Genomic DNA, 24,457 nt, shown 5'->3' with positions numbered 1-24,457 from the left:
ACAGCTATTTCACCTCACCCGGCCAGCTCGACTCTCTTTCAGAAATGAATAAGCTCTCAGGCTTGCTATTACCAAGGGCAAAGCATGAAAGCCGAGCACATAACTTTGATCAATTATGTACGGGGCTCACCATTAATACGTTACCCTTTACATTATCGGTCAATATTTTAGCTGCTCAAATATTTTTATCCATATTTCGTACAAGGGAAGAACCCTGCATCAATCGCACCCATCCATCTAGGTGTGGGGATCCTTATCGGAGGGCAACAGAATTTCCAGCCGATTCTTCCTGCCTTCCCCCCCCCCAACTCTGCCCCACGGCTCTTTAACACACTGGCTCTGAGAACTCATCTCACTCCCTTCTGAGAACTTCTGAATTTCTGTGATTGCCTTTGTCGCAATAAATTCAAATCTTTGTGCTTGCCGTGTGGGTAAATAAATGTTGAAAATTCATTCTGCTCATCCCTTCCCCACCCTCCACCCCATTCTCAGCATCCCTAAATGTTATATCCAGTTGTTAAGAATTCTGTCCAATTCTGCTGTGAAAACATACCGTTTTGCACCTTTTTTCTTGTTCTTATGTACATATGGGCTCAACCCATTTTGAGTCCATGGGCAGACAGGATCCATGTACACATAGAGTAGGGAATCCCTATTGACAAAACCCCAGCATTCCGGAGTGTGTATCAGCTTGGTACACATGTGGAACTTCACACTCCACTGCAATACCTTTTTATCAATGTACACACTGTATGTTGGTTAGCAAGGATGGCCTTTTAAAAGTACTTCTCAAGATTGGATGTCCACCTCGACTCCTTAACATCATCAGGTCCTTTCATGAGGAAATGGGCACTGCAGTGTTTGATGGCTCAACATCAGATTCCTTTGACATCCGAAGCCGAGTGTAACAGGGCTGTGTCCTCGCGCCGACCCTGTTTAGGATCTTTTTTGCTGTCATGCTGAAGCATGCCTTTGGAACTGCAACAGAAGGTGTCTATCTCCGGACTAGATCAGACAGAAAGCTCTTTAATCTCTCTAGATTGAGAGCGAGGACCAAAGTCCAACTGAAATGCATATGGGACTTCCTCTTCGCCGATGATGCAGCCATTGTTGCCCATTCTACTGAAGACCTCCAACAATTCATGAATCATTTTAGTAAGGCCTGCCAAGACTTTGGACTAACAATCAGCCTGAAGAAAACACAAGTCATGGGCCAGGGCATGGACTCACCTCCCTCTATTACCATCTCCACGCAAGAATTGGAGGTTGTTCATGACTTTGTGTACCTTGGCTGTAGGATCTCTGACACTCTGTCCCTAGATGCCAAGCTGGACAAACACACTGGCAAAGCAGCTCACAAAGAGAGTATGGCTCAATAAGAAGCTGATGACAGGTCCATACAGCCTGTGTCCTGAGCACATTCCTCTACTGCAGTGAGTCCTGGACCCTTTGTGCACGACAGGAGAAGAAGCTGAACACATTCCATATGCGTTGTCTCCGACACATTTTTAGTATCACCTGGGAGGACAAAGTAGTCCTAGAACGAGCTAGAATTTTTAGCATGTATACATTACTGAACCAGCAACATCTATGTTGGCATGGGCATGTCGTGAGAATGGCTGATGGCTGGATTCCAAAGATCTCCTGTATGGAGAATTAGTGCAGGGAAATCGCCCCAGAGGGCGACCACAGCTGTGATACAAAGATATCTGCAGCAAGATCTGAAGGCCTTAGGAATGGACCTCAACAGATGGGAAACCTTGACATCTGAGCATTCAGCCTGGAGGCAAGTGGTGCATCATGGCCTCTCCCAATTTGAAGAGACCCTTGTCCAGCAGGCTGAGGCAAAAAGGCAGTTCTGAAACCAGCAAAACCAGGGAGCTGGACAGGGGACAGATTGTATTCGTCTTCAGTGTGGAAGGGATTGTCACTCTCGAATTGGCCTTCTCAGCCACACTAGACACCATTACAAGACCTCTGTTCAGAGCATGTTACCATAGTCTCTCGACTACACACACACACAAACTGTATGTTTCCATGTCATCAAAATCGTGATATGACACATACAGCTTCCTCAGCCTCTCCAGCTGTTTCTACGTACCTCATACCTACCTCTTCCTTTTGCATCCTTGTCTATCTTTGGCTGCATGTAGTTGGTCAGGGCCGCCATTTTGCCTTTCTTGCTGATTCCAAGCCAGGTCCCCCCTTCTTTCCCTTCTTCCATGTCCAAGCCTACGGTAAGAAGGTAACAAGCCACATTAAAATGATAAGAAGCATTGCCTGATCTCTGTACCAGAGGTTTTGCAATTTCAACTAATTATCTGATTTTTTCTCATGGGCTGTCAAGTCACTTCTGACTTATGGTGACCCTAACAGGATTATAAAAGTATGTGAGATGTTCAAGGAACAGTTTCTTATTGTCACTTATCATTGACATTCCATGGATGAGTGAAGATTTGGAGCCATATCTCCAGAGTCCTGGTCTGAAATTCTACCAACCAGGCATTCCCAACCTTGACTCCCCAGATGTTCTTGGACTAGAACTCCCAGAAATTCTGGGCCAGCACAGCCAGTGGTGAAGGCTTCTGGAAGTTGCAGTCCAAGAATATCTGGGGGACCCATGGTTGGGAATCACTGATCTACATTACACCAGCTTTCCCGTTATCCAAGTATCCTCCTCTATGTTAGAGACGAAAATAGGCAGATGTGTATTAACAACCCACCACCTTAAGTTGTGTAAAAATGCATCGACTTAGGAAGTGGTTTTGCCGATGGCTCTAGATCAGTGGTCTCCAACCTTGGGCCTCCAGATGTTCTTGGACTGCAACTCCCAGAAGCCTTCAACACCACCTCTGCTGGCCAGGATTTCTGGGAGCTGAAGTCCAAGAAAATCTGGAGGCCCAAGGTTGGAAACCACTGCTCTAGATTACCCGGCAATCTCAGTAGATGAGCACATTTTTCCCGTCACAAAACCCAAGGCAGGAGTTGATCTGTAAACAGAAACAAAAAGGACAGCCCCACTAATATCTACCTCCCAGAGGGTTGTGAGACCTACTTCTCTAATACAGGAAACTTTCTAATTCTTGATGTTTTTTTTCCAGGATACATAAACTTGTTTCTAAAACATTTTCCAGACGCTTTCTGGATGGCATTTTCTGAGAGATGGTGTAAGGATGCAGGTGGAACTTCCAGACAGAAGTCTCCAGAGACCCGAGTTCAAATGCCCAGTTAGCCATGAAAAAAATGAGAATGGTTAGGGTAACATCCCGAACCTCTTAAACACATTGGAAACACTTTTTAGAGTCACTATACATCGAGAGCGACTTGATGGCACACCACAACCAATTATATGTTCTATTTTCCCTTGCTAAACAAACAGAACTCAAAATGCTTTGGGAACAATGCACTGGTACAGCTGACTTTTTGTTTTGTTTTGGCTTCCTAGCTTTTTTTAAAAAATCCTCTTTGTTCGTTATCCATTGCATTAGTTACACAGATATCCTGAGTTTCTTTGGGCACTAAGCTTCAAAGCAGCATACAATGTTCTCTGTCTTTCCACTTTATCCTCACAACAATCTGACAAGGTGGGTCAGCTTGAGAGGCAGGCTGGCCCAAAGCCACCCAAAAAAATGTTTATATAGTTGGGCTGCCATTCCTCAAGTCTCTGATACTTTAACCGATATTCCCGCACCTGTTACACACTGATCGGTCTCTTATCTACAAGCACGCACCCCAGGCCAGAGAAAGAGTAGAGCCTGGAAAAAGTTACTTTTTTAAAATGGTCATTTCCAGAATCACTAATGGCCGGAAACCATGCTGGCTACGCACTTCTTGGCAAAAACAAAAAAAAACCTTTTTTTTTTCAGACACCAGAATGGAACCACACTGGACATCACCGAAATCATGTGTACTGGTGAAAGGTGGCAGTGCAATTTTTCTTTCGTCCCCGAATCATCCCGTGTTTTCACGCTTCTTGGAGAAGAGCTGGATTTTCTTCACTAGTATCTATCTATCTATCTATCTATCTATCTATCTATCTATCTATCTATCTATCTATCTATCTATCTATCTATCTATCTATCTATCTATCTATCCATCTATCCATCTATCCATCTATCCATTCATTCATTCATTCATTCAATTATTTATTTCATAAGTTAATTTATACCCCGCCTATCTGGACTACCAGACTACTCTAGGTGGCTTCCAATACAAAAATCAAACAATGAAAAACAGACAAGAACATGGTAATTCAGTAACAGTTACAATGAAATAAAGAATAGGGAAAAGTAAGAAGAAAAATCTAGAGAAGGGCACAAACCTCTAGTTCAGTGGTCCGTGTGTGTTTGTTTTTCAGTGAAATAGGTGTCTTGCGCTTCCCAGCCCCACCTCCTCTAGGGGGGGTACCCACTCAAGAAGCAGCACCCCGACTTCCACGCTCTGCCTCCTCCAGTCACTGCCTCTCAGTGGGCGACTGCCAGAGGAGGCGGGGCTGAGAAACACCAAACACCTGTTCGGCTGAAAAGACAGAGGCTGGACTCCCTGATGCGTAGGGTCCCTTCTAGCTCTGTAGTTCTAAGATGATGATGATCCACCGAATTGGCAATTTATGCCCATCTCAGTTTATGCCCATCCTAGAAACCAACCAGGATGGTAGAGAAGGGCCGGGTGGCTAAGCCTTCTCCTCCCACCACAAGCCCACTCACTGGCCTGTAAAGAACTCCATGTGGCAACTAGGCTGGTTAAAAACACTGTTGCATGTCGGCAATTTAAAAAAGAAGTTAAAAATGCAAAATCAGCTTAACACACTTCCTTTTGGCTTTATCTTTTTTTGGGTACACCTAGTTTCACTGGGGATAAAAAAGAGGAGCATTATTAATTCAAAGGGTGTCAGCTGCACAGGGAACATAACCTGAGCACTAACACCCTTGATATTTTCAATTCAAGGCACTTGTGCTTCATAAAATAAGGCAGAGGAAAGCTTCAAGAGAGAGAGGGAGAAAGAGACAGATGACAAACAAATGAAAGAATTTAAGCTTCTCTTAGTTTTGCTATAGGCTGGCACTTGGTGAAAATTCTGATTTCAGCTTCAAAGGCAGCATTTCTTTCGCTTCCTTCCCCCCCAGCTATGCATCTGTAAAAAAGGAAATGGGGGGGGGGGACGAGACACGATGGTGCAGCAGATCCATCAAGAATTTGGAATGAAAGTCAGATTTCCAGAAAGTAAATGGCACTGCAGTGCAGAGAGCTTGATTTATCCTTATAATTCTTCCTGCCCATGACAACAGCATCAAGCATCGGAGAAAAATCTCCAGCACCGTCAAGCCTTGTTGTTTTAAACTCTGTTTTCCCTTCCCACGTCTCATTTTTATTTATGCACATAATCGAGGCTTGTCCTTAATGTCATTTTCTCTAGGCAAGCTAATGGAAGATGGAGCTTAGAGGACAAGAAAACTGAATAAGGCATTAAAGAATATTTTCATGGCAGGAGGCTCATCAGCTAAGAATATCAGACGACGGTTTTTAGTAATCTGTGTGAACAGCGGGAAAAATAAAATAAAATAAAAGGCAATGAATGAGACATTTCAGAAACTCACTTTCCTTTTAGCCCAAAACTTGTTTCAGTGTTTTAAAGCCACTTGATCAATGCCCGTTATGATTAAAGATGAAAGCCAAGATCACACAAATACTTCTGGCCGGCCTGCCAAAACTGAACCCTTGAAAAATGGGTTGTCACGCTACATTTATGGAAGCAGAGAATCCATTTCTATTAGGTTTAAGTAGGGCTGAAATCACCCGAATCCAGGTGTCAAATTAAAACACTGCTGTGTAGGCTGTAAAAAAAAAGGGGGGGGCACCCCAACATAAGTGGTAAAGGTAATATCTCAGAAAATGGCACCCATGTTGAAAATATAATTTATCTTTGGACCCCAGCTGAATAGAAATCACATTATAGACCACATTATAGCAGACATGGCAGTAAATAGATGCTTTTAGCTCTCTGACCATATGGCATTTACAAAATGAAGAAAAAGGCCACAAAAGGACTACATAACACCTAATCATGTTGCTATGTGCTGTCAAGTCACTTGCAACTAGAGATGGGGGTATACGTATACGAATATCCCCGCACGGGTGGCATTAACGAGGGTCCAGTCCCATGGGGCCAGATGGTCCACTCACCAATCCAATGCGGATGCGGATGGCACAATTCTACGAATGACTCCGCCGTGCGCGATCCACTCGCCACTCCTGGCAGGAGGCGGGAGGACAAGCCTTGGTGCAAGAGTTGAAGAGTGGCGAGCGGATCGCGAGCTGCGGATCCATTGGTAGAATCGCGCCGTCCGCATCGGCTCGGTGAGTGGACCGTCCGGCCCCATGGGGCTGGACCCTCGTCAATGCCACTTGTGCGGGGGTATCTGTATACGAATACCCCCATCTCTACTTGCAACTTATGGGGTCTCCAATACTCAAAGAGCCCAGCCCTATCCGTTTTACAAAACTGGCTCTCGGCATCTAATCATACTATAGCAATATTATCCACAATAACAGTAAGGACCACACCTGTATACAGTAATTTAACTTTTGGTGGTAAATTGCCTCCAGAGAAGATATTTTTGCTACATATGTGCTCTGTTGTGCTCATGACTCAGCGTAAATACTGTAATGTCTACAGTAATTGCTTAATTTGGGGCAACTTGTATCCCATTTGCTGTATGTTTGCAGATGTAACTAGCAAGAGGGCAGCCAAAATTTCACCTTTCCATACATACTGAAAGTAATAGGTTGTCAGTCCAGAAAAGATACCAGTACTGACCCACGAAATAGACTCTCCCTCCCATACTTGGCTCTTGTACATTTACAGTCAGAGACAGAGATGGAAATCATGATGGGCAGGCAGTGTGGGGCAATGCTCAGAACACAGCTGAGAATCAAGGGACGTCTAAATACTGTAAATCCCATGTGCCTAGCTCATGATGAGAAATGCTTGGGGAGGGGGGGATAAAGTTCAACAACCTCTGGAGGGCCACCAGCAGTCTGCCCTACGCTGTGCACGGGCTCTAGGAAGACAAGGGTTCAAATCTCTGTCGGCCATAAAGCTTGTTAGTTGAGCTCCCACGAAGACTGTGGTGTGGATAAAATGGGAGGCAGAGAACCTACCTCTGCAATGCGACAAAGGAAGAGAGAAACAAGGGGAGTGTTACCTACCACTGAGGATCTCATTGCTACTGTCCCAGAATTCAGCTGATTTTGACGGTCTGTGATAGAATTCATCTCTGTTAGCTGCTAGGATAAGCCTGCAAGAAACGAAGGGGACAACACAAGGGTTTTAGAGGGTCAAGGTGTTCAATCGACAAGAATCTTTGGATTTGTCACTGATATGCCAAAAAGATACAATTTTGGTGGGAGGGGGAAAAGAGTCATGATTCCTAACGTTTCGCCAGTCTCTCTGGCCGGCATCTTCAGAGGACCAGCACTCTGTGCTCTGGTTATTAAATTCCAAGCGGACCTCTGTACTGGACCAAACAGCTGTTAGTCTTCAAGAAGATGCAAAATTTGTTTCTTTGTTGTTGACATGGGCCGTCAAGATGGAACCAACTCATGGCAGTTCTACCAAGGCTTTCAAGGTAGCTGAGATATTTAAAGAGTGGTTTTACCAGTTCCACTTCCCCAGTGGGTGTCCATGAATGAGCAGGGATTTGAACTCAGACCGCCTGAGTTCTTAGTCCATCAGTCTATCCACTAACCACACTGGCTATTCATAGAATCATAGAATAGTGGAGTTGGAAGGGGCCTAGAAGGCCATCAAGTCCAACCCCCTGCTGGATGCAGGAATCCAACTCAAAGGAGATCTTTCATCTTTTCAAAGAGTCAATACACAGATGGCCATGTGGCACCACAGACACAACGTGGTGGAATGGTTAGCACAGGGACAGGGGAAATGTGTGGCCCTTTAGAAGTTGTTGGGCAGCAACTTCTATTATCCCTAAGCAATACACCAGAACCCCCATATACACAGGACCAGTATCCACAGTCTTACTTAGCCACAGTCTGAAAATATTAAATACTGTATATACAGTGGTGCCTCGCTTTACGATTGCTCCGTTTAATGATGAAAACGCATTACGATGTTTCCTATGGGGGAATTTCGCTTTGCGATGATCCGATTCCCTGCTTTGGAAACCGATTCTTTGCAAAACGACGATTTTCCAAAAGCTGATCGGCAGTTTCAAAATGGCCGCCGGCTAAACAAAATGGCCTCCCGCTGTTTTCTGGGACAGATTCCTTGCTGCACAGGCAGCGAAAATGGCCGCCCTATGGAGGATCTTCACTGGACGGTGAGTTTACAGCCCTTTGGAACGCATTAAATGGGTTTTAATGCATTTCAATGGGTTTTTTCTTTTTGCATGACGACGTTTTCGTTCTACAGCGATTTCGCTGGAACGAATTAACGTCGTAATGCGAGGCACCACTGTAACTCTGGGTTGCGGTCACGGCCCCAGCTGGCTTCTGAGCCTGAAACAGCAAGGACTTCAACTTGATGTTTCTAAGATGGATCTTTTGGGAGTATATGAACATGAAAGTTCATTTGTGCCCTCAAATAACATGGGAACTTTTCCCCGCACAGAGGTCTGAACGCGCTGAAGACAAAGCTAGAAGCCGAAGCCTTCAAACTACAGTAAGGAGACTTTAAGGTAATTAAAATACCTTATCCTTCTTTTTAAAGTAGCCGTATTAGAGAGAAGCAGCAGCTATCTCCTCCAAATAAATTATACAGAACTCTAAAAATAGCTTCATAACCTCAGCCGTGTGAAGATTTATGTAACTTCTTAATGTGGGGGCAAGAAAGTTGGAAACATGAGAAATCATTTCCAATGAGCCAATTTCCCGTGATATAATTCAGTGCCATAAAAAGATTACGGCTCCAAAAATCTAAAACCTGTATTTGCAAAAGTAGGAATGTGCGTTACAAAAAGTGGGATTTTATACATGGTTCCCGCACTCAACGGGATCTACCGTTTTACGAAAGAAACCTTAGTGAGCAACCAAGAACCCCCACGGATCCTACGGAAGGAATATTTTGCCTGTACAGGGACTCATAAGATGCCTCTGGGAAGCCCACAAACAAATGTGCGCCCCGGCATCTTGGTGGGTAAAGGGGCACCAAGACGTCCTTGACCTGGAAACAGGGGCATTGAACAGGGAAATCAGCCAGTCTTCTTCCTTGGGCACGGCCCCAATCCTCCTGATACATGGCAAGCAGAGGGTGGTTAACTTCAACTTCTCAGTTGTCCGTTTTTTCCTGCCGTCTGATGGAGACCGCTCCAACCATCCTCCCCAGAGGTCAGTAGCCAAAGACCCTTGTAGGTTGCCTCTCAGCTGGGAAAGCTTCCACATCTGCTTCTGGTGTCGCTTCCGGTTTGGACTCAGCATAAAGCCCAGGCTCTGTGGCTCAGACCTGAGGTCCTTTGGGACCTCAGCTCCTGGGGGCCAAGGCCTAGTGAGAGGAATCAGCAAAGAGTACAGGCAGTCCTGCCCAAGGGGCCCCAGGACAGCGTCAGCCAGTCGGTGCTTAAGCTTTCTACTCTTCATCATCAGATCCCTTTCCTCGTCTCCTGCAAACTAGGGACTACGAAGACCGCTCTGCAGAGCGGCGTTACACAAAAGAGAAATGAGCTATTGATTGCATTCAAGGACATCCATTTCAGGATAGTGCAAGAGGAGAAAAAAACAAACGTATTTAGAAAAGACTCTAGTGCTAGCTTCCAGCTATGCCACTCGGCTGACAGACATTCCTTGAACCAGGACCAAAAGAAAAACGCAAAAGGTGAGGTCCGAGAAGATGGAAATGCAAGAGTACCCGTTTATACACAGACGTAGAAAAGACAAGAGGAGAAAACATACTTGGGCTTATCTGATTATCTACCTTTTGCCTAGTTCAGTTCACTTGCTGTGCTTGTTAGTGCCTCCTTCCAAGAAACAAAGCCCAGTGTTCACTGGATAGCATTTGTTTTCTATTAAGGGGACAAATAGTTTAAGGTCGTAAGCAGCCAACACCAAGAGAAGAAACTTTACCCAGAGATGAACATTACCTGTATGCATTTTTGGAAACCGGTCGGGGGTCAAACTTCAAGAAGAGAATGCACATGGATGATGAATCCAGATGTGGTCCTTCCTCCGGACAGCGTCAGTGAAGAAAGGTCATGCTGTGGCAGCCTGCAAGTGAAACAGATGTGCGATAAGAGCCAACGTGAGTGTGGCGTTCACATAAACCCAGCCTCCACTTCGTGCCTTACGTTCCAGGTTCCTGCCAGGAAGCAATCTGCATTTGCAATCTTCCGTGCTAAAATTAACAGACTTCATAATTTGGGGGGCAACGACCTACAAGCTCTAAAGCAAACCTTTGCCATTGCCAAAGACGTAATGTTTTAAACAGTTTTCAGAGAAGTAGCCATGCTAGTCTGTTTCAGCAAAAAGCAAAGGAAAATTCCTTGAGACAGAATTTTTCTGCTGGATTGCATTTAAGTCTAGCCAATTTATTTCTGTATAAATAAACATGCTTTCTGCACCAGAGACTAAAAAAAAAACATAGAAAACAAGAAATTGTATTATCAGGCCAAGAAATAACCTTTCAAAAGCTATGATCTCTTTTTTTAGTTGTTTTCTTGTCTGGAATCTGTGGAAGGAGAAATCACACGCATGCTCTAAATGCATTGAGTTCTGAAGGTCTTCAAGCTTGCATACTCTCTGCTCCCTTTCCAGTCCATATTTATTTCTCTTAATACGGGGAGTATATAAAGTAAAGGTTCCCCTTGACGTTTAGTCCAGTCGTGTCTGACTCTACAGCACGGTGCTTATCCCCGTTTTCAAGCCATAGAGCCAGCGTTTGTCCGAAGACAGTTTCCGTGGTCACATGGCCAGCGCAACTAGACAGGGAACACCATGACCTTCCCACCGAGGTGGTACCTATTTATCTACTCGCATTTTTGCATGCTTTCAAACTGCTAGGTTGGCGAACAGCTGGGGCAAAGCGACGGGAGCTCACTCCGTCGCGTGGATTCGATCTTACGACTGCTGGTCTTCTGACCTTGCAGCACAGAGGCTTCTGTGGTTTAACCTGCAGCACCACCATGTCCCTCGAATATGAACAAAAGCTATTAATGATCCTAATGAACGGTAGGCAAGTGCAGGCTCCACTTTACTGGCATAAATAAGAAAGTAAAGCATAGATTGACATAAATTCTACTCCAGAAAATTGCTAACTGCGGTAGACACAAGTGCAGATTAAGTGCATGAGACTAGTCTTGTTCTCCTACTGGGAGGCCCAAGTGAAATCAGAACAGCCCCTCTGGTACTTGGGAAATACAGGTAGCAAAGCGCATCTTTAATAGGGACATTGGATATCATCATCATCTCATCTTAGAACTGCACAACTGGAAGAGACCCAATGGATCTTTGAGTCTAGCTCTTGTCTAGGAGGCACGAGGGGAACTGAACCCCTTTACAGCCAGAAACTTAAACTACTGAGCTGTCTTGCCAGTTCATTATGTGGGAGATGCACAGCTCTGCAGTAAAGCACCTGCATTGACCTAGAAACTCCCAGGTTCAATGCCTGGATCAGGCAGCCAGTGATGGAGAAGACCATTTGCTAGAGCAGCCAATTCAGGCTAAGAGGACACATAACTAGCCATTTTTTTCCTGTGGGTCAAGTGGCACCATCTCCCACCCACTCCGCCCTGAGACATGGTTGCAGGTCACCCCAAGGAAAGGGAAGGAGAAAAGGTGGTGATCTTGGAAAGAAAAGGTTGATGCATTGAGGAAAAAGTGAACACTGCAAGTCAACACTTATTTTCCCAATACTACAGTGGTGCCTCACTTAACGGCGATAATCCGTTCAAGGAAAATCGCTGTTAAGCGAAAACATCGTAAAGCGAAAATAAGAAGCCCATTGAAACGCATTGAAAACCTTTCAATGTGTTCCAATGGGCTTAAAATTCACCGTCTAGCGAAGATCCTCCATACGGCGACCATTTTCGCTGCCTGTATAGCGAGGAATCCGTCCCTAAACACAGCGGGGAGCCATTTTATTTACCCGGCGGCCATTCTGAAACCGCCAATCAGCTGTTTAAAAAACGTCATTTTGCAAAGAATCGGTTCCTGAAGCAGGGAACCGATCATCGCAAAGCGAAATTCCCCCAGTTAGACCATCGCTTTGCGATCGCAATTGTGATAGCAAAAAGATCGTCATAATGCAGATTCGTCGTAATGCAGGGCAATCGTAAAGTGAGGCACCGCTGTAGCTCATTTATTTCTTGATCTTGGTGCCCTCTAAATCTTGGCACCCCTGGTGCAAAAAAACCCCACCCCATCTGGTTATGGACCTGCAAGTCAACTTCCTATTTTTCTTACGCAGTCTTCACAACACCCAGTTCCGGACCCGTTGGCGCGCTTAAGGATTCCAGCCACGTCTCGATGGCATGACAAATAGACTTTACAGATCAGAACCTTGCAAAGCTTTTCAAATATTTTCTCCATCGCCCCACTGGGAAAAAGCGTCTAGCCATAAAGCCAACACTCGGCCTGACTTTCCCCTTCAGCTGAAACAATGATTAGAACGTTAGCAACTGGACAGGCCTCGGCAAGTTTCAAAGCTACAGACGGCTTCCGTGCAGCACGGATTTTCCAGAACAGAGAGATGGTGGCATGGGGATGCAGGAATCAATACATGAACTCCACCGCGGCTCTGAATAATTAACTTAACCTCGCCCTGCTGCATGATGACTGAGGATTTTTATCAAAAGCATTTTTTAAAAATGTTATAAGCCTAGGGAAGCTGTTAAAATATAATCTCCTCTTGGTTTCTTGCTAATAAATCTGCTTCTAATTCAAGATCCCTGTTTCTCGAAACCTCGCGAAACCCTCCCACCACATCCCACATCTTAATTCCCACAAAAGAAAGCCAGTTGTGCAGCTGTTCACACTGTTTCACTCTTTACCCTGAAAAGCAGAGAGATACACGAATGGAGTGCTGGAAGGCATTTCAGAATTAACAGACCTACCAAAACAGCAGCTTGGGGCTACTATAAGCTCTAGCTTTGCTAGAAAGATAGCAGCCTATTTTTCAGCTGGAGCCAACTCTGTAAATCTCAGTAGCTTGCCAAACCATGCCTGCAGCTAACATAATCCAAAGACATGTCTGATGGAGAGCACACAATTGCTTGGATCCTGACTTTCCTTCCACAAACAGAACGAAGTTGGGCCGGGATCAAACCTGGTTCCCCATCTCAGTTTGCAAGGCAAGTACAAGCTGTAGGACAAAGTCTAATTGCTAATCCTGATTTTAAAAGGTAAAGATGCCACTTGACATTTAGTCTAGTCGTGTCTGACTCTAGGGGGCGGTGCTCATCCCCGTTTCCAAGCTATAGAGCCAACATTTGTCCAAAGACAATTTTCCGTGGTCACGTGGCCAGCGTGACTAGACATGGAATGCCATGACCTTCCCACCAAGGTGGCACCTATTTATCTTCTCACATTTTTACATGCTTACGAACTGCTAGGTTGGCAGGAGCTGGGACAAGCGACGGGATTTGATCTTACGATGGCTGGTCTTCTGACCTTGCAGCACAGAGGTTTCTGTGGTTTAACCCGCAGCGCCATCACGTCCCTTTTAGCATCCCAATTAGCATGGACCAAATGAATCAATGGGAACTTGGTAAATCAACACATGCATAATATAATAACAACAATGTGCCCTCAAGTCAATTCTGACTTATGGTGACCCTTTTGAAGGTTTTTCAGATGTGTCTTGTCCCTCTAGGGGCACCCTGGGATGGTGCAGCTTGCTCAGAGCTACATAGGCTAATTCTACTCACAGGAGGCACAGTGAGGAATCGAACTCCAAACATCTGGTTCTGCAGCCAGATGCCTAAACTACCGAGCTATTCAGCCAACATGTGCATGCATGGCATTAATTCTATTCAAGTCAGGACTGGCAATTGGATTTCTCCCAAAATGTGTTGTTTCTCTAAAGAACTGCGTGTCATCATAAAGACCTTTTGCTGGACCTCAGGGTTCACGGACTGCAGGCCATTTCTTCAGATGCATACGATGAAGTGAGCTGCAATCCATGAAGACTTGTGCCAAACAAAACCCAGAGTCTCTAAGATTCTGATATCTTTTGCTACAAGACATGGAGGATGTGCTGATCCTGGTCATTGCTTTGATGGAATGTGCCATCTATTACGATGAAAAGAACGGTAGCCACCCAGTCCTGTTTACCTTACAGTGTCTTTCTTCCTTTCAACTTCAAAAGATATTGTTCAGCAGAACAAACGCAAAGGACAGACCCATTTCCTGTTTACAAAATAAACGTTCCAGTCAGAGGTGGTCCAGAAAGCTGTTTTTGTGCCAGCTCCTTTTTTGCTAGGTGGAAGCATTACAGTCTACATATGCATCCCTAGTTTGCATGGGGTGAAGAAAAATGCCAAGTATGTTCACAGATTAAGAACCCTAACTGGACCAAACCTAGAGCAACATCTGGCGTTGGGAGACTGCAAGCTAGACATGATCGGGTGTAACCATCGCTCCCTTCGGATAACAAAAAACAAACAGCAAGCACCACTGCTGATAATAAAAGTTATCAGCATACTTTGAAGATCTTTGGAAATGTGATACAGCCACTCTGTTTGTTATAAGGAACAGCTACTGATAACCCCATCACAGGGGTGGGAGAGATTTGGCTTTCCACATATTTGGACTTCAACTCCCATAATTCCTTAGTAAGAGACGTGTGAGGAGGCCAGGCTGATGGGAAATTAAGCCCAAAGGTGTTTCAGAGGCCAAGGGTCTCCCATCCCGGATTGGTGCCCAAGAATCTCTCTCATTCTTTTTCAAATGAGTGGCGAATATCACATCTTGTAGGGGTGAGTTCTACAAGCTATGTACATGGGGAAATTCACACAAATCAGTAAAAACGCAGTACACTGTAGCACGGAATAGATAAACAGTTCAGAAAGGCGCTTCCCTTTGTATTTGGGTGGGGCAACTGTGTTCATCTGTTGTAAAAACACAACGCAGATCTAAGGAGCATTTTAAATAGGGAGGCATGTTTATTTGATGAAAACTAGTGGGGACTGCAGGCTACTTCATGGAATGTACTTCTTCCACTCAATTGCCCATTCAGCGTTAGAAACTCCTAGCAAAAAAATCTAATATAATGCTTTTATAATCATTATACAGAAATAATGGACTAGATAAAATAAAACAGGGACTAGAAATTTGGGTTTTTCCAAGAGAATGACAGATTTCTGAGGACCCTAATAAACCATTCAGTGTTCTTTTTAATGACTGCTGACCTGTTGTATTGAAAAAAAAAAGTTACCTGCAAAACACAGCAGACTAACTACCCGAGGTGTAAAATTAATCATTAAGGAAACATCTTCCCAGAATGGTATTCTGTGAGTACCCACAGGTCTTGCTTTATAGCTCCATGATTAAGAACCCTGATTTCTCCTCCCACGGTGGGAGAACACAAACAAGTACAGTGGTGCCTCGCAAGACGATGTTAATTTGTTCCGCGAAAAACGTCGTCTTATGAAAACATCGTCTTGCGAAAAGCGGTTCCCCATTGGAATGCATTGAAATCTACTCAATGCGTTCCAATGGGGAAAAATCGTCGTCTTGCGAAAATCATCCATAGAAAACATCGTCTTGAGAAGCGCAACAGCGATTGCAAAAACCAATTGTCTTGCGGATTAATCGTCCCGCGAGGCAATCGTCTTGCGATGCACCAGTGTACAGCCTTTTCATTCTTCCCCATGTATCCATACAACAGAGGTGTGGGCAAGTCTTTGGGTCAGAGTCCCAAGTCCATGTCTGAGACTTTGGTCCAAGTCCAGAGTCACAAGTCCAAGTCCCTGTTAAAAAACAAGCTCTCCTCCCCCACCGCCCAGAAATAAAAGGAGGGTTGGGTGGGTTCTGAGTTGAATCAGAGTCACTGGGGGTGGGGTGGAGAACAAACACCCCAGGTCAAGTCTGAGTCAAGTCCCCAGTGCGACTTAAGTCCTAATTGACAGCGGTTCCCATGATTTGAGTCCGTCCCTGCCATACAAAAGTATCAGCCATTGCCAAAATAATATTATTCAAAAAAGGAAACCGAGAGTTTTACAGAGGTCAGAAACAACAGTTGCTTTTTTGATGTGAAGACTACAACTCCCAGAATACCCTAGCCATCATAAGATATGGTGAGAATTGACAGTCAAAAAAAAAAAAAGGGAACTCTTCCAATCTCTGACTGAAGTTCATAGTTATCCCAGAGGAACCATCAGACAGACTCGTTCGGCCCTCCCTCTCTCCCACCGGGAGAAGAAGATCCAGCAAGTTTTAAGGTCAGATGTCGGATATCTTCTCTAAGCGCCAAGGGAATTGCGCCAAACGCCTCTGCCAGCCCATTAATTGGATTACTCAATCAAAAGAAACCGTTGACAATCAATGGCTTCTAACTACTCATCAGGGTTGTTTCATGGCAGATTTCGGTCTCTGTCAGACGATTAACATGCGCCGCTAGTGGCAAAAGTTTACTACAGCAAGTACAAGTTAATTTGGTTTCAAGCATTCACACCAAAACCAGCTGTTTCTGTCAAGCGGCTGCCCACCGAGAAACTCAACAAAAAAGCTCCAGGCGTGAAACCATGGATGTTGGAGCTTTCAGAACAGAAGTGAGAGTACCAGCTTGCTTCTCCTATGTTTCCCATTTTGGTCTGGGTGTAGATGATTCTGTATTACACTTTTTGACTCTGCCCATTTTTGCTAAGGTTCCTGGGTTTATGCCCCCTACCAGACTTGTAGGAGCAGCAAGAAAACCAGGTTCAACCCTGACAAGGTGCACACTCCCTGTGCACCTTGTTTACCTATGGAATGATACTCTTGGAAGCTCTTCACTGATAAACGCAGGGAGTGTACGCCATGTTTTAAACTTGAAATTCTTTGGGGGGAGAGTCGCTATTGCCGCAAGTTCAGTTGTGCACCATGTGTGTGTACTCAAAAGTGTGAGGCCTGGAGGCATGCCAGGATGCCCTTTCTGACTCACCTGATTGACTGCCCTTATTGAGAATCATGCTTCTTATTCACACATGGCCACTGTCACTATGACATGCCACATGCTGCAAAATATTGTGTGCGGTGGGAGGTTGAGGCAAACGCTATCTCATACCCTGCCTTTTTAAAAAATTCAGCAAAATATTGACCAGGAACATAGCTGCGGGGAAAAAATAAGTTAAATGGCGTTTGAGTTTGGTGGTGTGGTTACTATAGCTTGGGTGATAAGGTTAAACAGGGAACGATCCACATGCTGAGGCTTGCAGAAAAATAGGAAGGCGACGCAAGGGGAGAAGAAAAATGAAAACAGTAACTGATCACCCAAAGCAGAGATATAAATCCTGACTTGACCAAAATATTTTTCCTTGCTAGAAAGAGTAAGTTTTTTTTTTGTGGTCTCAAAGAAATTCTACACATCTGAGTCTAGCTTTTGCACGCTCCTGCAGATTGCACAGAAAAAAATACAATAATGTTGCATAAATTGATAAGAATAGAAGCGCTGGAGGAATGGCTTGAATCTTTCTAACCCATCAGAGCCTTCCTTTCATGCTTGCTGGATGGGTGTGCACCCAACTTCATAACTGACATCGACTTTGGTAAAACACAGGAGCCCTATCCAAGCATTATTGCATCTCATGCAGTCCATACATTCAAAACGGAGTGCCTAAGCCCCATTCCTTTTCCATGCATGCACTGACCAGTCTGAAGAGCTCACGTGTAGGCTCCACATATGGAGAAGAATCCACATCTTCCAGGATTCTCAATGATGCGCAACATGTACACGCACGTAGAAACCGCTTCTCTTCCATCTCATCCCTGCTCACATGGAGAAAATACGGTGGAGGGCACAGGACTCAGCATTGCCATCCAACTAATAGTAGCTTAGATGAGTCGGGAGTAGAGTTAGGACTTTGGTGCGAGGTATATTTTGTGCAAATGGTGGAATCCATATTGGGGAGGGGACGGTTTAGCATTTTTGTCTTGTGCTCAAGTCAAGACCTCTCAAATTGCTGAAAAGGACCCATGAAAAAAAGAACAGGCTGAAGCCATCAGTGACCCAGAGAGACCACGACTTCAACACTCTACCAGAGTCCTTCCATTCTTTGGCAAAGCTCCTTCCCCAAATCTTCTACCCAAGAACCCTTCTGATGACAGACCTCACAGATTGAGACCTTTGTATCGAAAATGTTGGACACATCCACACAGCTGAAACCCTTCTCATAACTAACCATCCAAACCTCCTAATTAAATATTCCAGGGATTGAACCTGGGATATTTTGCATTCAAAAAAATAAAAGTGGCCCATCGCCGAGTTGTGGTGGTCCCTGTAATACAGCAGGTTAGGAGGTATTTCCAGCCTCATGGAGGTGATCTGGTGATGAATCTAGAGATCAGTTTCAGTTTCCAGACCTCCTGCATTTCCATCTTTTTTCCTTCCTTGGAAAAAACTATTGCATTAAGGACAGACACAAATAGGCACAACTGCTGGGCAACACAAGAGGCACAATGAGTGGGTCACTTGGAACAGATTCCAGCTAATTTGGGCATCCGTTATTACTTGATATCCTGAAAGTTAGTATATTAGTTCATGAAGAGAAATGCTGTAAGAATGCCAACATAAACACTTCTGGGCGTTGTGCTGAAAAAACTGGGGAAGCGGATACATAGGAAGGAAGACCCCCGGGCTCTTTGTTTCAGTAGCAGTTTCAATATTGAGGAAGAAAGGCTTCTCAAAAACGTATTCTGCATTTGCTTAGCAGCGCAAGACTTCTTTTCTGCTGAGGTTTCCCCTACTCAAGCACAAGGGAGAATTTAAAGGCATCTGGCTTTCTAAACTGAAGGTGTGATGGAGAATTTAAAGTCATCTGGCTTTCTAAACTGAAGGTGTGATGGTGTTTTTAGTAAGGAGGAATGGTTAAAGAGACTCGTAGTATAAAGATTTTACTTACCCCTAATCAATCCAACTATATGGCTTGCCCACCAGTCCAGGGTTCAGAAACCACAGGTCATATGCAAAGCCCCAAAAAAACCGACCCAGCCTGCTTGACTCCGAAGACCAACGTTACACGTCGCAAAGAGGCGACCAGTCTCCCAGAATGGGGAAATGAGTGTTTTGTACCCAAGGAAATCAGAAATGTTGTGCAAGGAAACTAAAAATACCAGGGAGGAGGAAACCAGGTCAAAGGCCCAAATAGCTTTTAAAAATCCTTGTTCTGATGAATGCAGCAGATTAAACGTCCTTGTGCAAGGTTCTTATTTCAAGCAATGGGAAAAGACAACCAAATGCTTGTTTTCACATGGCGTTGACATGCTGGTCAGTACGTAAAGGCTCTTCCAAAAAGAACAAAAGTTCCACACTTTTTTTTCTCACTTGTGAGCATGGATTTTATCAGCAGTCACCTCCAAACCTCCCTTGAAAATGCCAGTCCTCCTTCATTCAAGAAAACCCTCTCTTTAGAAAATCTTGAAGAAATCTTTTAAAAATATTTAAGAACTCCACTGTTCTGCTGGAGCATTTTGCTTATTTAAGTGCTAATTGAAACCTTCTCACAGGGACACTATTAAGTGTACGTATGTGTTCTTCCATTAGGTAGCATCTGACATACTGCTCCTACCAAAGCAACAAGATAATACAATGAGGCGCCACACTTCAGATTTGCTCTAAGGCTAATTAGCTGACCGGGCTCAAAGCAACTGCTTGGAGAAGGAGTTATACTTCAGACCAGATTCGTAAAGAAGGTGATGTGAAAGTGCCCCTTCACATGCACGAAGTGTTTTCTACCCTCCAAAAAAGGCTGTGTTATCTCTCCTGGCAAAGGATTGTGCCAGAAAAGCAAACATTTATGGCTCTTAATAGCTCTGCGGGAACTTGTATAGGTCACCGCTAGCTAGCCGCTATTTCCTTCCACTCCTGAATTTTTTTTTAATGGAAATCTGCCTTGTATTTCTTCTTATGAACCAGTGGGTTTCGAAGATTGGTCTGTGATGGAAGACCACCATTACCAACTGCTTTCTGCAACACACAGCCACAAAGGAAGACCAAACACGTTCCACCGAAGGCATTGTATTTGGGTGTGTCGTGCCTGTCCCACAAGCTTTCTTGAGCTCTGGCAATAAACAGTGAGCAGACCTTCCATTATTTTCCAGAAATCTGCTGCAACGTCGCAGGAGCAGACTGCTCAAAATGGGAAGGCTTCTTTTCAACGCTAAAATAATGGGCTCGCTTAGACCTAGGACAAAATGACACTTTATCAAGCCCAAATCACTACACATTTCTATGCTTGTCATCTTTAAGAATTCATGCGGCTTTATGCAAACATCCATTTTTCATAAGAGGACCTCCAGAGCTGGCACCAAGGAAGGAAACAGTAGTTATTTTCTGACAACCCAGATCAAGAGCGATTGCAGGAAAAGTACCTTTGGTTTGTTAACACCCTCGGCACATACTCTTAATGTGCTCCCGAACAACGAAGCTCTGCCAGTCAACAATGTATTGTGCAGCCTGTTAGGCTATTACAAGACATCAACCTCACTGGAAGAAAAAAAAAATATGTATCAAGGAACAAAACAGAATGAGAGTAAAAACAAATAACCCAAAGTGCAAGAGAGTGCACTTTGATACCACTTTTGTTTAATGGCCCATTTTACTACTTATGCACATTTTCCAAATTAACGAAAGAGATGGGGAACATCTGGTGGCTCTCTAAATTTTTCTGCACTATTCCAAACATGCTAGACCATTAGCTACATTGCAAGGGCTGAGAGAATCTGAAGTCCATTATCATGTACCACCATACCGACCCGAGCACACCGTCTAGTTCTAGAAGCAGTGCAGAGTTATATCAGGATAATATTTGGATGGGAGACTATCACAGAACATTAGAGATTTCCGCAGAGAGACAGTGAAGAATCCTTCCTGCAACTCTAGAGAGCTATTGCTCCCAGTCAGAGTGGGTTTTGTTCATTTGTTTGTTTTGTAAATTTATATACTGCTGTTTTGTAAATATACTGCTTTGTAAATTTATATCCTGATATAACTCTGCACTGCTTCTAGAACTAGAAGGTGTGCTCAGGTTGGCATGGTGGTACATTTGTTTTGTAAATTTATATACTGCTCACTTAGTGTGAGACACTAAGTGGTTTACAAAGATAAAGTAAACAATAACATCAACCACCCAAGAAAACAAGTAAGATAAATATATACAGTACATAAAATAGAACCTCAGGTAGTGGCCATCTCTGGGAAACACATGTGATGGGAAACTTAAGAGAGTTAACCATCTTGAGAGTTGACAATGTTGGGCCAAAATCAGTATAAAGTAGTTTTCCAGTGTTCCTAATTTGGCAACAGCTGGAGGGAGGAAATGAGGTGAACTTTTGTACTGTGGCCAAAATGTTTTCTTGGGCATAATCAATTGCAAGCAGAATATACCGAGTGATCAATTGAATTTTCAGAGGAGCTGACTCACCAAATGCCCAGTGATTCAATGAGGGTACTTCAAGCTGCCACTTACTAAGCTAAGCAACAGGATTCTGGCCTGCATCGTGCTCAGCAGAGGAGCAAATTAAGATGATGCAGAACCTCTCTTAGTGCACAGCCATTACCATTCTGATTATTTTCACTAAACTCCCCTCTGCATCCCATAATTTGATCAGGAACGGCACTGTTTACCTCATCTCTAGAAACAAATACAATTCTTTCAAGAGGACTGCAAGCCCCTAAAGTTGTTATTAATGAAGCTCCCTCGGCAGCAGGAGCTACAGACAGACCGGATGAGAATGAGATATAAATCATAAAGTGATGGGTACATTAAAGCCGACATTTCCAATATTTTGCCTGTCTCACATGACTGCTCCTCGTTATCACCCTTTGTTCCATATTTTATTTATTCTATGTGATTAACTTTATATGGATCTGTTAAAAACATGACAGCTTAACATGGTTATAATAATTGAAATCTATTCAGTCCCTTGATTTGCCAGTTTGTTCTTCAACAAAAACAAAACACTCACTTAGCTGCTTCTGAATAGCAAAGTCTGTTGGAAAGCTAATAACAAAAGCAAAGAACGAGGCGGCGTTTGATTTTTAAGCCACTGTCACTAGGAAGGAAAGGAAGGGGGATGTGTACAATCAAACTATTACAGGTGCGATCAAAGCGTAGTGACAAAATATTAATTTTTAAAAGGTATGTGACTGTCGCATTAGCTAAAGCAGATGCTCAAGAGACATTGAAGGCTTCCAGTTCCTGGATACATCACAAAACAACAGATTAGGCCAAACTAAACATGGTAAGGAACTCCTTATCAGAGCTGAAACCATTTTAGTTTTCAAGTGATGTGATAGACTTTCGGGTCACAGAAACCAAGGTGGTTGTATAGACCAGATGGACGGAATATAAATCAAATAAATAAATAAATAAATAAATAAATAAATAAATAAATAAATAAATAAATAAATCAAGCCCAGTATTTACGGATCAATCACAAGGGAAAATCAATCACAAGGGAAAATTTACGGATCAATCACAAGGGAAAATCACATATTCCACAATCACATATTCCAGCACTTAAAAGATGATTCCCTTTTCCATGATGGGTTATCTGTAAGGAATTATCTTTCCTTTTGTTGCATAGATTTGCATTTGGATTAGCCCAGAGGTGGGCAATTAATTTGTATAGGGGGGGCCCATATGAAAAATCTGAACCAACCCCCCAATAGGGGGGCCGAACCAACTTCACTTAAAAATAAAACGAAACAGTGATGTTATGATTGCTTTCATTTTAAACTTGTTAATCTTCACAAATATTAAAGAGTTTTTTGCAGTATGTTAAAGATAAACCCCTTCAATGCGTTCCAATGGGCTGGAAACTCACAGTCCAGTGAAGATCCTCCATAGGGCGGCCATTTTCGGTAGCTGTCTTGCAAGGAATCCATCCCAGAAAACAGCGGGCAGCCATTTTGAAACCGCCGATCAACTGGAGGAAAATCGCTGTTTTGCAAAGAATCGGTTCCCGAAGTAGGGAACTGATCACCACAAAGCGAAAAAAACCCATTCAGACCATCAGATCACAATTGCGATCGCAAAAAGATTGTCGTAGTGCAGTTTCGTCGTAATGTGGGGCAATCGTAAAGCGAGGCACCACTGTACAAACGATGAGCAAGGTAGAATTTTCACAAACCCCATGTTCTTAGAATTGTACCAAATCCATGAAGTACACATTTCCCTTTGAAATAAATACTGTATGTCTCTCTGATACAGTCCTCTTCCTTTTTCTTATGCCCTTTGTGGCTGCTGTGTAGAAAAGATAGAAAGAGCAGTAAAATAGAACCCTGCATTGTCCCAACTTATTGAGTTCTTGCCCCTATACTTCAAGTACAATTTCAATTTGATCATTATACAGTTCTAAAGTTGTGGTATCTAAACCATGGATGGGTTTTTCCTTTATTCAACTTTCTCTCTCCTTATACTGTTGTGTACCACACCAAATACACTTTAAGTAGAGAGGGAGATAATAGTTACACTCGCCTGAAATCGGCACGCAGTTTTAGTGCCTCTGTATCCTGAGCACGAATTCTACCTCTTTCATTTTTCTATTTTTTTTCCTCTTTTACATTCAACCATCCAGGTGTCACTGCTGCAACTTACTAGCTGCCAACTAATGAGTTAAGACAACTGCGTTCCCATGGGTTGAACCGCCATCTCGGCTTAAAACAACTACATTTGCTAAAATGGACAGATGAAAAGAATCACATGGCTTGGAGTCGGTATATTGGAAATTTGTGCTTATAAGCCAATGCGTGAATGCAACACTACCTTGAGAACAGATTTAATCCATGGAAGACAGTCTAGATGCATTCTACATACTCCCCATTCTTGAACGAATGGAAGAGTGGGTGATACCTTTTATTGGATCACTGAAAGAATTCAACGAACTGCAAGTTTCATGGAGCAATTTCATGGTCCTTAAGATTACACAAATGTAAGGGTGAGCGGTACTTTCTATTGGCCCACTCTTACATTTATGGAATCTCAAGAGTCACACAGCCTTTTCCTTCTCCTTTTTGATCCATGTTTTAACAAATCCAAAAGAGAATTTTGAGATTAATCTTCGTAATGCCTTCAGACACTATTAAGTAGATGATGTCTCGAACTCATAACCACAAATCACACAGACCGTTCATATTTTTACCAATCCCCCTGTGTATTCCTCTCATGTGGGGTGTATTCCTTGTGCACAGTAATGTTAATTATCCTCAAGGAGCATTTGTCTAGAAAACAGTGTCTTGTTGGGACATGCTTCTGGTTTATCATATGAAATCCCTCTTTCTAAACATGGGAAGTTACTGCTTTAAAGTACT

At 43.6% G+C, this 24,457-nt stretch overlaps 1 protein-coding gene across 3 annotated transcripts in view; it reads right to left on the bottom strand.

The window, feature by feature from the left end:
- TANGO2 (transport and golgi organization 2 homolog) overlaps positions 1-20,630 on the bottom strand; it is a 53,979-nt gene extending 33,349 nt beyond the window's left edge. For 2 of the 3 annotated variants that reach the window (XR_013539220.1, XM_072983628.2), the window contains exons 1-4: positions 20,515-20,630; positions 10,095-10,218; positions 7,210-7,298; positions 2,113-2,232 (exon numbers count right to left, since the gene is read on the bottom strand). Coding sequence is in view for 2 of the 3 variants with exons in the window: in XM_072983628.2 (XP_072839729.1) it covers positions 2,113-2,232; positions 7,210-7,298; positions 10,095-10,150 (265 nt within the window). In the remaining variant the exon portion in view is untranslated. Of the gene's footprint in view, positions 1-2,112; positions 2,233-7,209; positions 7,299-10,094; positions 10,219-19,046; positions 19,166-20,514 lie in introns of those variants that run through there. The other variant, XM_078381695.1, reaches the window with a different exon arrangement.
- Between the last annotated feature and the right edge of the window lie 3,827 nt (positions 20,631-24,457).

Source organism: Pogona vitticeps, chromosome 14 (genome assembly GCF_051106095.1).
Source record: "Pogona vitticeps strain Pit_001003342236 chromosome 14, PviZW2.1, whole genome shotgun sequence".
Lineage (NCBI taxonomy): Eukaryota > Metazoa > Chordata > Lepidosauria > Squamata > Agamidae > Pogona > Pogona vitticeps.
Note: the sequence above shows the minus strand (reverse complement) of the source record. Positions and strands in the feature narration are given on the sequence as shown.